At 54.0% G+C, this 15,912-nt stretch overlaps 5 protein-coding genes across 5 annotated transcripts; all 5 read right to left on the bottom strand.

Moving 5' to 3' along the window:
- Positions 1-340: 340 nt before the first annotated feature.
- Positions 341-3,169, bottom strand: NCS57_00641200 (uncharacterized protein; the record flags this gene model as incomplete). Its single annotated transcript, XM_053056301.1, has 1 exon — positions 341-3,169. One exon carries the CDS (start codon positions 3,167-3,169, stop codon positions 341-343), a length of 2,829 nt encoding a protein of 942 aa, XP_052915256.1.
- Positions 3,170-5,099: 1,930 nt separating this feature from the next.
- On the bottom strand, positions 5,100-5,747 carry NCS57_00641100 (NADAR domain-containing protein; the record flags this gene model as incomplete). Its single annotated transcript, XM_053056300.1, has 1 exon — positions 5,100-5,747. One exon carries the CDS (start codon positions 5,745-5,747, stop codon positions 5,100-5,102), a length of 648 nt encoding a protein of 215 aa, XP_052915255.1.
- Positions 5,748-7,549: 1,802 nt separating this feature from the next.
- Positions 7,550-8,635, bottom strand: NCS57_00641000 (uncharacterized protein; the record flags this gene model as incomplete). Its single annotated transcript, XM_053056299.1, has 1 exon — positions 7,550-8,635. The coding sequence occupies one exon, from the start codon at positions 8,633-8,635 to the stop codon at positions 7,550-7,552; it is 1,086 nt and encodes a 361-aa protein (XP_052915254.1).
- An 840-nt stretch (positions 8,636-9,475) lies between these two features.
- NCS57_00640900 (uncharacterized protein) lies at positions 9,476-11,950 on the bottom strand (the record flags this gene model as incomplete). The annotated part of the gene is made up of 3 exons (XM_053056298.1): positions 9,476-10,660; positions 10,709-11,637; positions 11,689-11,950. 3 exons carry the CDS (start codon positions 11,948-11,950, stop codon positions 9,476-9,478), a joined length of 2,376 nt encoding a protein of 791 aa, XP_052915253.1.
- A 691-nt stretch (positions 11,951-12,641) lies between these two features.
- Positions 12,642-14,382, bottom strand: NCS57_00640800 (uncharacterized protein; the record flags this gene model as incomplete). The annotated part of the gene is made up of 4 exons (XM_053056297.1): positions 12,642-13,084; positions 13,478-13,641; positions 13,698-13,831; positions 14,137-14,382. 4 exons carry the CDS (start codon positions 14,380-14,382, stop codon positions 12,642-12,644), a joined length of 987 nt encoding a protein of 328 aa, XP_052915252.1.
- Between the last annotated feature and the right edge of the window lie 1,530 nt (positions 14,383-15,912).

The following is a 15,912-nucleotide window of genomic DNA, read 5'->3' as shown; positions in this document are numbered from 1 at the left end:
CTCGATCCAATTTTGCAAAGATGCCAAAGGGGTATGATGAACGGAATGCTCGCAACCAAACAAAAATGACAGACGCAGGCTGTTGAGCCCAGTCGGATCCGCCTTTCACCGTACTCCTGTCTTGCTATGCAATCCCTTCACATTCCAACAACCGTATCGCCACAAATGCTGCCTGCGCTCGTGCCTTTTCACCCGGGTAACCCTCCATCGTCGTCGAAACCCATAAATCACTTCGCTGCCTGCTCCCTTTTGTACCACAGTCCCCGTTCCTGCGAGAGTTGGTACCGTCTGACCCAAAATCTATGTACGGAAGCGAATGCATCCCCCGCGGGAGCATCCCTCAGTCGGCCCAACCCAGCATCTCAAGAGTCCCTCGAGCATCCGCCGCTGCCATGCCGCTGACGGCGAGCTGCCGGACCTGGCTTCCGCGACGGAGACGCTGCAGTCCGACAGACATCTTCCAGGCCTCCGACTCATCAATGACGAACACGTATCGCTTGCCCTCCTGATCTCGAACCGAGGCCCGTAGCAGGTGCAGGCCTTTAGATTTCCACTCTCCAGTCTGGCCAGTCGAAGAAGGAATGTTAGCATCTCGGAAAGTTCGATCGCATAAACCAAGACGACAACAAGTTTTGCACGCGCGCAACATCTCGGACAAGAACACATCGGCTTCGTCGCCGGTGAAGGCTTTGGTCGCACCACGGTCGCGGGTTCGAGAAGCGGCCGTTTTGTGAAGGAAGGGGTTCGTTTTCGTGTCGGGGGCGGGGGAGGAAGCAGACGGCGAATTAAAGCAATGCGGGGGGCACCATACCTCGACTTGTTTCAACGTCCAGGCCTTTACGTCCCATTCCCGCTGAGGGACGCTCCGAACATCGTCATCGATGAAGAGGCCCTCAGTGGTGATGCGGAGGATCAGTCCGTCAGTGACGGATCCAACTCCCGAGATGAGCTGGCTGGCGGGCATCTTGGAGAACTGGTTCATGAACAGGTAGACACCTGAGATGACAATCTTGTCAGGGTCCTTGGTGGAGTAAGGACCGCTGCGCACTGAAGGAGGCGGCGATGTTTGGGACGTCGTCTGAGACGCAGCCCATGACGATTCCGACCCAATCGACGACGCCGACCTCTTGTGCTGCGGGTTGGGCTTGTCGTACGGCCGGTGACCAGTCTCGGTGCTGACGCCCGAAATGTTAGACTTGGTAGCGGAGGGAGTAGCTGTTCGTTGAGATGAAGCGGCTGAGCTGGGAGGAGGCTGCCTGGAAGCTGTTGAGGTGGTTGAACGAGGTGCAGCAGGCGGTTTGCCGTTTGGCCACATGCTCATTCTCTCACCCACGCCTGAGTAGGCATAGCTAGTTCCCTGGCGGGATGGGATAGCTTCCTGTTCAGCCTTCTCCCGCTCCGCCTTTTCTTTCTCGGCCTTTTCCTTCTCAACCTTCTCCTTTTCGAGCCTTTCCCTCTCCAGCCTCTCCTTCTCCAGACTCTCCCTGGCGATTCGAGCCTTTTCCATTCTTTCAGCACGTTCCCTCTCAGTGCGCTCCTTTTCAGCTCTCTCCTTCTCGCGCTGCTTCTCCAACTCTCCCTTTTCCTTCTGTCTCTGAAGTTCTAGCTCCTTCTCCTTTTCAAGCTCTTTCTGTTTCTTCTGCTCTTCTCGAAGTCTGGCTTCTTCAGCCTCCTTCTTCCTTTGAGCATCCCGTTCTGCGGCATACTTCTTCCGTCGTGCTTCGCGCTCCTCGGCTTCCTTTCTCTTTCGTTCTTCTGCCTCGCGAGCTTCTCGTTCTCGCCGCTCTTCTCGCTCACGGGCTTCCTTGGCCTCTTTCTCTAAGCGCTCGCGTTCTTTCCGCTCATGCTCCAACTTCGCAGCCAAGTCCTTAGCTAGCTGCTCAGTTTCGAGGCGTTCCTTACGCTCCCTGGCTTCGCGTTCCTTTCGCTCACGTTCTTTTTCACGCTCCTGGCGTTCCTTGGCATCCTTGGCTCGTAGTTCGGCCAGTCGTCTTGCCGCGTCCTCTCGTCGTTTTTGCTCTGCCTCCTTCGCCTTGCGCTCCTCTTCCCGTTTCCTCATCTCGTCGCGAGCCTTCTCCCATGAACCCTTTTGTTTAGGTGTCTCGGCTTGGGCGGGTTTCGGGGCCGGTTCTGGCTCAGGTTCGGACTTGGGTTCTGGTTTGGGTTCCGGCTTAGGCTCAAGCTTGGGCTCAGGCTTGGGCTCAGGCTTGGGCTCGGGTTTTGACTTAGGAACCGGAGCTGGCTCGGGTTCTGGCTCAGGTTTGGGAGGTGGAGTCGACTCAGGCTCAGGCTTAGGCTTAGGAGCCGGCTCAGGTTCTGCCCTGGGCTTGGGAGGAGGTGATGACTCGCGTTTTGGTTTATGCTTGGGCTTTGGAGGAGGACTCTCTGTTCGGGCCTCAGTCGAGGGAGCCTTCCGTCGATGCTTATGTTTCCGAGGAGGTGTTTCGGGAGGCGTTTGAGGTGGTGGAGGCCGAGCCTGGGCGGATGGTCGAGGCGGCTGCGTCTCAGTATGTGGTGTGGGTGGAGGTGGTGGTTGAGCATCATGTCGCGGCGGAGGAGTTGTCCGCGTCTCCTCTTGTGGTGGCGGCGGCGGCCTTTGAGACTCAGGTCGAGGACGACGCGGCGGAGGATCTGAATGTGGTGATCCTTGCCACGACGTTCTTGGGCCATCACCTTGAGGTTGCCGAGGAGGAGGATCGTTGTGCGGAGGGGGAGGCGGAGGGCTGCTGTGAGGAGGAGGAGGGGGGGCTCCGGCATTCGTTGAACCATTCGTTGAACGGTATGGGCCCCATCCTCCCGCTCCCGACTTGTCGTTGCCAGAGCCATTACCGGAACCCTTCTTATCTTGGTTTTGGAACCGACCCAAACTCCACGCGCCAAAGCCCACACCGATCACCAACATGGACATGGCTACGTTACCCAGGCCTTGGAAGCCATCCCACCACGTACGGAAAGCCGGAGCCAGGGTCTGGCCGAGAACAACGAGGATTAATGCTGAAGCGAAGCCGGCTGCAAAGCTGTTGACGTTCGGTTTCATGGACGGTAGGTATAAGAATCCGGAGCCGGAGGAGTGTTCAGGGATGACAAAGATGTCATACTTGCCCGGAGGCAAGCCAGAGCCCTTCGGCACTCCGCCATGAGGAGGCGGAGGCGGAGGCGGCCCGCTCATAGTCGACTATCAGCTCGAGTGGGTTGTGTCAACTCGTCTGCTCGGGCTGTCGGTCGCTCGGGGTCGCAAATCGTAGGCGGGATCGCTCGTCTATGGGATTCTTGGGGAAGCCATCAAGGCTAGAGGTAAGACTAACAGCAGGTCAGTGGAGGCGGCCTCTATACCTAGACAGCGATAGGTATGTGTGCCAGCACTGGTCGTTGGGGAAGAGTCCACAGCCGTGAGTCCAAAGAGAGTTTTGTTCCCAGGTGGTTGGGGCCAGAGCAAGGTTTAAGGATTTTTGAGGTTGGACAGACTCACACAAGACAAAGGCCGGGAATACGGCGATGGGATCAAACGCCAGGCTCCGAAGCAAAAATGACTGCTTCCAGAAGGCGTAGACGAACAGCGACAAAACGGGAAGCGAGGCGAAAACGTCGATGCCCTGTTTGCTTGTCAAGCTCGGGGGTAGTGTTTTGTGCAAAGGGGTTAGCACGAAGGGCTGATGAAAACCAGGATGTTAGAGAGAAGAGGGGGAGAAAGGAGGGACAAGAGAGAAAAGGACGCAGCGCCTTCTTTGGTGGAGATGATGGAGAGGGCGGAGATGGACAGCGACAGGGAGCCCGGGCGACAACGGATCCATGGATTTGTTTACTTCCCGTCGGCTGCAGATGCGGTTGATGGGACCAGGGGCCCGGGTGGAAGTACATTGCAGGTACCTGCCCCAAGTCGAGCTGTCTGCCTGGCACGCCTTCCACCGCTGCCACTACAGAGCCCTGCAGGCTAGCTAACAAATCCAGCCTTTCCGCCCGCGGCCCGGGGCCCACCTCATCCACCCAGTGGGGCAACCACCCACTGAGGTCACTCACTGGTTATGACTGGCAAATGGCGCTAGAGCTCATCCTATCAAGTTGAAGTGAGACAGGGGATCCAATTGCCATGATGGATTCGAGCCTGACGAGAGGGTGTGGCTTTTTCTCGTCGTTCCTCTGTGTCTACTTTTTTCTTCCTGTCGTCTTGGAGTCGGCCAGGGCCCATGCTTTCCATGGTACGATGTCTGTTGATGGCTGGAGCCCAATTTCGGGTGGCAGGCAGGGTGGCTCTTACCTGACCATGTGCCAACTCTATCTCGGTCTGAGACTGACGTGCAGCAGAGTCCATCCATCTCTCGCATCGACATCTTCCTTGAGATCAACACAAACAATCATTCGGCTCGCTTGGGGATTGTACTCAATCTTGGCTCCAGGAGCAAATGCAGGGACGATAACCGAGAAAAGAGGCTCTTGAACTGAGCTCAACCTCAACATGGAGATTGTTGCGCTGTAATTACTTCTCAGCCTCATCAGACCATCCTCCATCACCAGAGCTACCATCTCTCGTTTTCTATCGTCTTCTTTTCACCCTGGCCTCCATTTCGGCCAGCCTTCGCTCCCGCCTCCCGTCATTCAACGGACGCGACCGTTTATTTCGGCCTCCAACGGTGTTGTTCATTTCCCTTCGAGACAAGAAGCGGTTGACAACCAGGTCTCCCCTGCTTGTCGCACCCAGGGTTCCTCCCAACGCCTCTCGTACTTCCCATCTCCTTGTCAAAGACCATTCGGCGCCTGTCCGGTTCGGACACTGTTGAAGCGCACCGACAGGACCCTGAGGATCAAAAGACCAGACCACAAGACCCAGGAAAAAGAAACGCGGCCGTTGAGGGTTGCGTGGGCTCGTTCGTAAGCTCGTCCCAACTCTTGAACCTCTCAGGTTCCCACACGCAGCGAATGGCCATGCCATCAGCTTCCCCGCCTGTCGATCTCGTCACAAAGGACAACAATGCATGGCCTGGTGTTTTGATGGCGGGCCGTCATCGGTGCTCTGAAGGCTTCCATGTGTCCGCCATTTTCCCGTCTGCCGCAAATCCTTCTCGATGCCTGACCCTTGTCGATTGGCCAGGGCGGGCGCGGCTTCAGTTTTCCTCCACCCACCAATCCCTCTGTTTCCGCGACTCGTTCCTCCTCAACTGCTCTCTCGTTGCCATCAAGGCCTTTCCCAGGAGGTTCTCTCCCCAATGCTGTCGAAAGCCCATGGCTCGGTTTTCGTTATAGCCGATGCCCCAGACTCGGTCCTTTGATGCCGCCTCAACGAGGATTCGGTCCCCTGTGGCCAGCAGCTTGCGGCCGAGATGTTCGTTCTGGGTAAACTTTGCCATGTTACCCGCTTCGACCACTCTACTCTTGACGGGGTCCCACTCGTCGTGGGTAAAGCCAACAATCTTCCGACCGAGGAACTTCTGTGTTCTGGGACTCGAAGTTGCCAGGATCTCGGCCTGGTGGCTTTTATCGTTGAAACGTACAGCCTTGCAGACCATCATGAACTGCTCTGCGCAGTTGAACGTGATTGATCCATCTGGATCTGCCTCGTCGATATCACGACCGACAAGCTCGGATATCTTCGCTTTGCTGACGGTGAAGATGGAGGGAAACCATTGACAGAACTCCCCGTGCTTGGCATTGGGCATGTGAAAGAACAGATAACTCGTGTCACTATCCTGGGCCTGGCTCTGTGAAGAGTCGAGAGGCTTTGGCCCCACTGACTTTTTGCACTTTTTGCCCATGCCTTTCCGCCATCAACTGTGTCACGATGTCGGTTCTGGCCAGGGTTCAGTGTTGCAATTACGAACAAGCGAATGACTACGGATCCGGCGAACATCTTATTACCATCCAGGCTATGGAATAGACTTTCCTGGGTGACTCTACGCTGAAGATACTTTCCTCGACGTCACCATCGTGGGAAAAGTTTAACTCTGGTTCCTGGACCGTCCTTCTATGATTGGACCCTTGCCGCGTTTCTGCTGTCAAGCTCGACTCTATGAGGGTCTATCCGCAAACGACACACCGATACCACCTACATACCATACCCTCGGCACCAAAAAGTACGGCCCTTGGATTTTGCGTTGGTCATCATGCGTCCGCAGCTTCCGCCAAGAAGTAATTGAGTGGCTGTGATCTCACCGCTGAGGCCTTCCAATCCACCAGCCATCTTTTTCTCCCGTCGTTGTCAAACCACCTTGCATTGTCAATAACCTCACTCACTGCACAACTCGTGTTTACATTGCGTGGCACAATTTGTCCCAATCGCTCCTTTTCTGCATGCACTCATGCGTATTTTTCCAACCGTCAATGCCTTCACAACTGCTCATTACCTAGGTATTTCCCACTTGTCACGACCCCTGGCGCGATTCACAGGGCCCACTCTCGGTTGTCCTGGCAACTGGTAGGGATTGAAGCCCGCCAGACTCGTTTGAGTGAGGGAACAGAAGAAAGGAAAGAGAATGGCGCTAAGAGCGGGCAGACGACGTCGGCACTGACGTAGCTTGCATGCACTAAGTCGTTTTTGTTGTTCTGCAGCACAACGCAGTGTGCAGCGCATCTCTCTGTCTCTGTTCCAACAGACGCATGTCTCTCAGTTGGTTGCAGGTTGACGAGCGTTGATGAGAAAGACACACATGATGCCTGGTTCTTTTTTTGGTCTTGTTGTCATGGCATTCCCTCGTACGAGGCTATTCCCGATGCCATGGCCTCGTAGTTCGAGACCAATTCTTCTCTCTCTTTCGCTGACCGCAACTAGGTAGCGTTTTGTCGTCTGTCTTCAAACCCCTGCTAGCGCATCTTTTCTCTGGTAGATGTACCTCTCGTGTACCCCCCATGATATGCAACACGTGGAACGGTCCGGCGCGTCTCGAGGCACTTGTCCATTTTTCTTTGCAACACATTCCCATAGAATCGGATCATGGCGTATGTGTTGTGTCAAGCAGGTTTTGTTGTGCTACCAGGTAAACAATAAGCCTAGCCCGCTAGTTACCGGTCGATCATGATGTCGTCGATTGCCTCTTGGTCTTCTTTCCTCAGCTGTGTCAAACTTGAATCTTCAAGGATGCGGGACGTGGCTGTCTGTGGAGCTCTCCACAGAGTTGTCATTGAGAGTCTGTGAGCAAATTTCCCATTTCGACAAGGAACAAGGTATCATTCGGAGTTCAAGCTTTCATGTACAATCAACGGCAATGCAGAAGGACCCTGGATTTCCATGCCTGACACCCTCATTTCCCCAGCATCAAATTCAAGCCCTAGCATAAACATAAAAAGCACAATGCACAAAAATGCCCAAATTGAATTCCTATGCCACAATCGAAGAAGACCTCCCATCAAATCGAATGCAAAACCTATTGTTCCCTGAAAACCCAAGACGCCCTGCGTAATCCCATCAAATGCCTTGTCCTGTTCAACTTTGTACAGCGAGTGTTGCCGCGTCTGCAATCCATGAGAGTCCTACCATGAGCATCTTGATTATCCACAGCCACCAAACCACCAATTGAACCACGAGCAGTATCAACTTCACCAGCGCCGCCAGTAGCAGCAGTCACATCTTCTTGATGCGGTTGTTGGCCACCTTGACCTTGGCCTGCACCCGTCCCGCGTCCTCGTCCAGCTTGTCCAGCATCTCTGTCTGCCGTTCCACCTCGTCGTAGATCTGAAGTCCCATCTCCTTCTGTCGTCGGATAATAGTCGTGAGTTGATCAACCGCGAGATCCTGGTTCTCCATCTCTTCCTTCTGTAGTTGTAGTACTCCTTGGTTGTCCAGCTCGCGGGTCTTGTCCGTCTCGGGCAGAGGGGCTCCGAGAACCCGGCCGCTGGGTCGACCTCCCTTGAGAAGCCCGGCTTTGTCGGCTGTCGATGCCTGGCCCTGACTAGATCCACCGAGTCCTGAAGCAGACGTAGAGCTGGGCATGCTGTTGGAGAGCCTATCAAGACCCTCCCGCTCCATCCGTGCCTGGGACACCAGATCGCGTCGGCGTCGCAGTTCGCCCTCGCCCAGCCGACCCGACTCTTGTATCCTCCGTAGTCCGTCTGCCAGTGTCGCGATAAGCGTACCACTCCTCACGAGGACCCTCTTGGCTGCTGCGCCAGCTTCCGCTGCAGCCGTTGAGTTGCCATTGTCCACAGCCGCGTCCCGCCTTGATAGACATTGCCGCGCCTCATGAAGGTTCTGCTTCAGATCCCTGTGAATATCCAGCCATGTTCCAGGATCTGCCGCGCCTGCTGCGGCACTCTTGACTCTTCCCGCCGCCGACACCGAGGAGTTCGTTGTGCTCGAGCTCGGCAGGTTCAGGAAAGCTCTCCACGCCGAAGTATCGCGCCACCGTCGATCGGGCGACTCGGCAATCGCGCGCAGGTACTTTTCCAATCCATCCTGACGTTCCCGTGTCAACTCCAGCGAGTTGACGGTCGACTTGAGCCAGTGCTTTCCGGGCAGAGGCTCTGGAGGCGCGGCGCCAACCTCCTGCACGAGGGTCTGGTTGAGGGTGGCAAAGTCGGAGTATCGCTTCTGGACGACGAAGGAGCGTAGAGGAAGTCGGAGGGTGATGTTGTAGAGGGTATACGGCTTCTTGGAGCCTTCGTCGGAGACGCTCGTGGACGGGATGGCGATCTCGGGCGGCGGTGCCATGGTGATGCGCTATGACTGCTTCTCTCTCTCAACTCGCGTGGGTGGTCCAATGATGGGATGCTGAAACGAAGACGGTCTATGATTGAGCTCAGTGAAAAGACGATAGCAATATGATATCCTTTGCGTCAAGGAAATTTGTACAACAGGGGGGAAAACCGGAAATGGAATCAAGGCACGAGGATGATCAAGCAAGCGTCATGGCCTGGTAGAGCTTCAAAGGGTGCCTGACGTACCTGGTTCATATTCGTACGGTGAGAACCAACAGGGGTTTAGCGTGCCCTGCATGCTCTGTAGCCTGACCTGAGCACGCTTATTTGAGGTCACGGGCGGCTGCCGGCACTTGGGACGCCAAACTGCAATTGGGTGTGCATGCGACCCTTTACAGTGAGAGGCACTGTGTATGGTTCTCACCTCAAGCGTCACTCACATTCCATAAGCTCAGCATTGCCCATCTCACGAATGTGGATTATTCGAATAATATGCAGTCAGACGATTTTCTCTCATCCAATCGTACTGTTCTCGTGGTATATTTCTAGGAAACTTTACTCATTGTTAACTCACAGAGCGTCGACGTATCGTCTCAGAGACAACGAACAGCGCCCATCCAGGATAAGGGGGGCAAACAATACTGCAGAGTTGTTAGCATATCCTCCTCTAAAGCTAGCTATAAGGGTATGATAGATATCATCAAATAATAAGTAAAAAAGATCTAAAGCATTGATTTTTATTAGCATGTCACTTTATTATGATCATCATAAAGTAGAGTGAGCCTGGTGTTCTCATTGGGTCTAGTACTCCAGCATCGTGACTTTGCCATTATGACTGCCTATCTACTTTCCTCTACCTGGACAACCCGAGGCGGTAGATGGGCCATCCCATGGCCTTGAACCACAGCAACGGCGAGATCTTGGCATGTTGGCCGAACCGGTTGTGGGAGTTGAGCACCGCCGGTGGAAGCTGCTTATCGTCTCCGGCCATCAGGCAGGGCAGAAGCGTGTTGCCCCAGACGCAGTAGAGGTCGGGGCGGCTAATGCACGCGGCCTCATCTACCGCAATGCCCTGGGCCTTGCGTTTCCAGGCGGAGTAGGGCTCCTTGGCCGACAGTGATGGCGTGGTGCAGACGATATCTGCGATGCGAACAACGTCCTCCAACAACGAGTCAAGTCTATCCTTGCTTACCATAAGGCCTTGCTCATATTCAATCCAATCGATCCCTTGAGAGGCCACGGCACGAAGGCGGTGCAACTGCTCATCGTTTTCGATGCGGCTTCGCATCTCGTGAAGGGCAACGCTCTCATTCCGACGGAACGGGCGGACCTCGGGGTTGGGGGAGCGCAGGAGGACAAGAACCCAATATGCGGCAGATAGGTGCATCTTCCACTCTGACTGGCCTGACAAGAACGAGTTTGGGGCAGCCTTGTCTCCATCGTCGGGGAATCGCAGCAGGTGAAGGAAGGCAGATGCTTCGTCATCGATCTTGTAACCGCGGACAACATGCTTGTATCGAACACGGTTCCCTTCATCGTTGCCCTCGTTCATGCGGTCCGTGGCGCTGGTGTCCACACGGTCGAGTCGAGCGGCGAAGTTGTTCACAGCGATATCTGTCGGGCCGGTGGCGTAGATCTTGCCCAGGCTGCACGACATGCCAATCGTGCCAACGGCGAGGGCAGTTGTTTTTCCAAGGCCAGCACCAATTACTCCGAGCCCGAGCGGCCTCTCACTGAGGTATGTCTGGAACCTGGCTCGATCTTGGGGAAGAGCCTCCTGCATCAGAGCCTTGATGCGGTCTTTGTCGGTTCCTAGGAGGTTGATCACGGGGAGTGATCTGCCTAGGTTGCCCAAAAGCTCGAGAGAAGGGCCGGAAGGAACGTTGCCTATCAGGGTATCATAAAAGCCTGTTCCGCGGACCAGGTCTCGGTGCAGGCTCATCTTGAAGTCGACCTCTGAACGACTCCCGCCAATCGAATTGGTTGGCTGCTCGCCAGGTTGAAAGAGGCAGATGGCGTTGACCTTCATCTCATAGTCCTCAGCACGAGCATCGAAGTGAAGGGCAGCGCAGTTCTACTGGCTTACACCTTTTTCGTTCAACGCGAGGTTGGCGGTAGGGCGATCGTGGAACGTGATGACCTCGAACTCAGGGCCTTGGGCGGCTTGCGTCAGGAGGGGCCGGTGAACTAGCAGAACCATCTCATGATCGGCAAGGTTATGTGCGTTGAGGGCATCGATGCCTTGCAGATCCACGATCTTGGCATCCCACTGACCAGAGGGCGCCTCGTCTTCCCAGTTGTCGTAGAGGTCAAGCTTGAAGGCACCCTTGGCCAGATGGCACAGAGCATGCTCGAAGTTCTTCTTGAAGGTCTTTGAGAGGGCCATGATGACAAAGTATCTCGACGTGTTGCCTTGAGCGTATTCCACGAAATACGCCGAGAACTTCCGTGAAGCGATCTTGCCAACGGCTCCGTCAAGCCACATGAAATCTTGGACCTGAGACTGTGTCATAACGGCTAGGTGAGCGTTGTCGTCATGATAATTCCAGGTGGGTAGGAACTGGTGACCCTCGACCTCAAGCATTTTGGCGTATCGCCCCTCATCCCAGTTGTGGATGTTGCCGTAGGGGTAGGCAAAGGGCGGTGGAAGCTTGTCGACGTGCCAACTGCTCTCCAAGATGCCGCTTGGTGCGGCGACGATGATCCGGAACCTGTCCTGCCGCAGGAACTCCAGCAGAGTATGCTTGCCGGCTATGAATCCTCCCTGGTGGTTGAGCATCTCCTCGGATGGGTGCCCAAGGCCCTTGGAGGGCATGCCGAAACCGTGCACTTTGGTGAGGGTTGGATCCCTCAGACTAACCTCGACCAGCGACAGGTGCTTCTTGGTGCCGGGGAAGTGGCTTCGTAGGGCATCGCTGACTACTGGCTCGACGGAACGGGAGAAGCCTTCTCGGGGGAATCTGACCTCAATCCTATGCATGTCGGTTGGAACTATCGTGTGATGGAGATAGTCGACTATAGATTCGTCAGTGTGTGTTATTCTGATGGAAGCATGTAAGAGCCTACCTCTGTGGCATATGCCAAACCCTTCTTCCTCGTTTCCCTGGCCAAATGGGAACTCGAGCGAGAATCCGATACTCGACTCGGCATGCGTGTAGTTGTACATGAAGAGGTATGAGTTGACCTCCGACTGTGGCTGCACACCGAGAGCTTTCCCTCCGAGGATGGGGCCGCGGCAGCCATCCAGAAGGATTGCGCAAGGCTTCCAAAAATTTGCCCGGGGGGCGGCGGTGGTGAGACCGGGGCCGCTGTTCTTGCCTGGAGCCATGTTGGAACCGATATCTCGACGACGACTGCTTGGGTGTCTAGGCCCTGCGAACCTAGGAAGTTTGTCAACCTGCCAAACACCAAACTACTACCCTTCTCCTCCACGACCACTCGACACTTCAGAATCCCCCAAGGGTCCTTAGCTAACGTGCAAGCACGCGCTTAGTTACCGACCTCTTGCGAGAGCCGGCGTGACCACCTGGGTTCGTCGTCAGTGAAGAGGGAAGCGACCCAACGAAAACAGAGTACGACAGACACGGGGCCCGTCGGAGAATGCGAAGAACACGGGGACGGCGAGCTGTGATCTCGCACGGGGAGCAGATTGTTGTTGAAGGAGAGGAGAAGCAACAAGAGAGGGGCAGAGAAACGGGATTCATAATGGGTGTTGCTCTGTTGTAGGCGTAGCAGTGCCCAGCAGTGCCCAGCAGTTCCACCACTGGTAAGGCTGCGCGTGATTGGAAGATAACAAATAACAGGCCTTTTATAAGTGCGCAATATCGGGATAAAGACGTTGGGATCAAGCCTCTAACGTGGTGCAAGCGTTACCAGAGTATCATGAGGGTCTACATAGCACACCCTTCCCTAAGGGTAGCTGCTAAGGTATACTAATAGTAATAAGAGAATAACTAAAAATTATATAAAATCTTAATAAAGTTAATATACTATTTTACTGTATTTATATAAATTTACTCCTAATTTTTAAGAGGAGTTAGACCTTCTTTGTCATTCTGGTGTTTCGTGTCCCAGCAATCTTGATCTACAGCGTCCTGGCCGGTATGGGCCTCTTCTGCTGAATGGCTGGAGTGTAAGAGATTGTGGCAGTCCCGGCGGTGTTGAACAAGTTGGCCAGCATTGAGAGAGGGCATGGAGCACTCGGCGCAGCCGAATTGTTCTCTAACGTCGCCGTCCATCCATTGTCGAAGAGGTAGCAGGTCAACGTCGAACTCTGCCAGAGGAACTTGGGGGATAATGGACGTATCCCATTCCCCTTCCCATATCTCTTTGCCAAGGGACGCATAGACTCTCCAGAAGGGGTGGCAGAGTGGTACATGGCGGAGGATTGTGCGGAGCTGGTTCCAATCGCTGACCGAAAAGTTCCTCATGGCCGTGTTGGTGAAGGCGCTGTCGATAGTCACTGTAGCGCTACTGAGGTCAATAAGCCGGACGGGGTCGCTTGGTCGGGCACATCCGCAGTCCCGAACCTGATTGCGATGCCGTGGTCCTCCATCTGAGGCGTCGGCTTACAAAGGTGGAGCGTTTGGGATATGCGACACTTGATCTTTGTCCAGTCGTTGTCGCTTGAAATTTAGACAAGGGGAACCGTCTGTCAACGGGGTAGCTGGACCATCTGCCCGAGGGTTAGCAGGGAATTGGGTTTCATAGAGAGCAGCGCGCCTTTTCGCTTGACAGAGCCTTCGTCGACTGAATCCGTCAGACCTCTTTCTCGATCTGTCTGGTTTGTTGTACGGGGTCCCAGGCCTTTATACATGGGTTAGTATGAACTCCCAGTGGTGATGTCGAATCTTACTGTCGGGCGCCTTGTACACGGGTGCTTGCGAAGCGACGACCTTTGGAGAAGGAGGCGATTTCAGAAGAGAGGTCCCGACTTGTACACGCTCTTTCAAGTCAAAGGATTCAGGGAACTTTTGGTTCATTGCCCGTTGAAAGGTTGGAGGAAGGGCGTCCCATGCTCTTGATGTACTGTTAGCTTACCAACGCTGTACATTTAGGGTCCAATGTTCACTTACATGTTGACCAGGCTGTTGAGGAGCTGGATCTGTCCTTGTAGACACTCGTTGGCCGCGGCAGTTACCACATCGCTTTTTGACTTGATCTCTAGCCTATTGGCTTTCTGATTGAGCTCCTCAGAAGTGGTGGTGAGCTTGAGATTGTGGTATGTCTCCTATTGCGATTCCTAGGTGGCTTGGAGCGAGGCAACTGCTCAACGAGGTCGTTTCTGAAAGAGTTGGACATTGTGACGGCGTTATTGAACGGGAGAGTGAAGCCTACTTGAGAAAAAAGAAGAAGCTGCAAAGATATTAGCAGATCCTTGCCTTAGGCTAGCTCTAAGGATATAATAAAAATAAGAACAGAATAGATAAAAAAAGGTCTAAGGTATTGGTTCTCATTAGGAGATGTCTTTATTATTTCTAGAGTATTTTATATAAAAATTATCATAAAACAAACTTGACAGTCCATCAACGCCTTGTACATGTTCCCGAGGGTATCGCTACCGACATATATGGCTTCTCCATTGGCGCCGAATGTCACCATCTGCGTGCCCTTGCCCTTCTTCTTCTTGTCCTTGCCCAAGGACCCGGCGTCGTCAATGTCATCAACAACCAGCAACCCACTCTTCTGGCGGCTGAGGATGACGTTCAGCCGCTGCTCGTCGGCTATAAAGCCGGGGCCAGATCTCCCAGTTGTCCCCATGACGGCAACAGCGGTATCGCCCTCTTATCCCTGGAACGAATCGACTGTGACGGCATCGGCCATCCCGACGAGAGCTGCGGACTCGGGTTTCTTGCGCAGGCGGTTGATCAACTCGACGTTGGACTTGTACGGCGAGATGATGACGAAGCAGGCCGGATTGACCTTTATGAAGTCGGAGAGAAGGACCAGTGGTCCATGTTGCTCTTTGACTGGGTAACCGGGTTAACGTAGCAGAAGGAGCCAGTGCAGTGGACGAAGGCAGTCTGTAGGGTACTGCAGGGTACTGGCGGCAGCAGGCTTCAGGTCCGAGGACTTCTGTTGGAGGTAGGCCTCCAGCTGGCGACCGGCAGAGTGTTGAGGGATGCTGACATCGCGGCCCGGGCCGGAAGGGAAGTACGCTGTATACCTCGGCGTGGCAGAGCTCGAACAATCCTCTGGCCATCCGCTGCTGGGTGCGCAGACGGTGTATGAGCCATCCAATGGCCGTGAAGGACAGCAGGGGCGAGGTAAATCGAGTGGAGAGAACGAGTGGGACTTCGTCAAGAACCAATTGTCGAGGCAATTAAAGCCACCTCTTCGGAGTCCCTACCAGGACCAAGGATTTGTCTTCACAGTCCTTCGGGCAAGGGAACGGGGGCGGAAGGGGAAGGAAGGGCGCCGTGGTCTGGTGATGGTGTCGTCCGTCAGCGTAGACCGAAGTCTACACACAAAAGTCTGACAGAAACCGAACAACAGCAACAAGACAAAAATAACCATGTCCATGTGTAGGCATAGACGAAAGAAGAAAAAACATTTTCGGTTGTTGTGGGTGTGTGCCCTAATTCTGCAACGAGGAAGGAGCCCGGGTGACATGGACATGATGCTCCCTCCCAACATTGTGATGAATGCCCTCACTCCGGCAAATCCTGCTTTAGACAAGGCAGGTACCTAGGTACCCCCATGATGGTACAGCATGTGATCCCTCAGCCTGACTGATAGTGGATGAATCCATGGATCCCCAGCTTGGCAAGGAGCCGCTGGAAATATCAGGGTTAATCTAGGATAAGCACTTTAATAAGGCTTGATACATATAGAAATCATAGACTGAATTCATTCTTGGGTGGTATTGAATATCCTAGACAAGACTTTTATTTGTCATAAGCCACCTCCTGGCGCTGAACTCGGAGGTAATTTCGAAAGAATCTTCCATGGAAAGATTACATTTCATAAGTTGATAGTTCGAAGAACAGATAACATACTACTGCCGATGACTCAACCACATGGAACTCTTCAGTAGTGCTTTGCTTGACGGCACAAAGAGATTATGGTGAGGACCGAGCTTCAACTTAAGCCAGGCCCAATTGACGTCAGGTTTCATAATTCCATGGACGTCCAAGCCAATATGTAAAGAGAAATATATCCATGGCCCATATGGATCAAACTCACTGCCTACTGGATTTGGTATATGAACTGGAAATATCTAGACAGAAGAGTGTAGGCACAATAACACCAAGCAAAACGAAATAGTGTCTCATGACCAGTGATAACAGC

The sequence above is a fragment of the Fusarium keratoplasticum genome, chromosome 4, assembly GCF_025433545.1.
Source record: "Fusarium keratoplasticum isolate Fu6.1 chromosome 4, whole genome shotgun sequence".
NCBI classification, from domain to species: domain Eukaryota; kingdom Fungi; phylum Ascomycota; class Sordariomycetes; order Hypocreales; family Nectriaceae; genus Fusarium; species Fusarium keratoplasticum.
The sequence above is the reverse complement of the archived record's forward strand: the minus strand, read 5'-3'. Positions and strand labels throughout refer to the sequence as shown.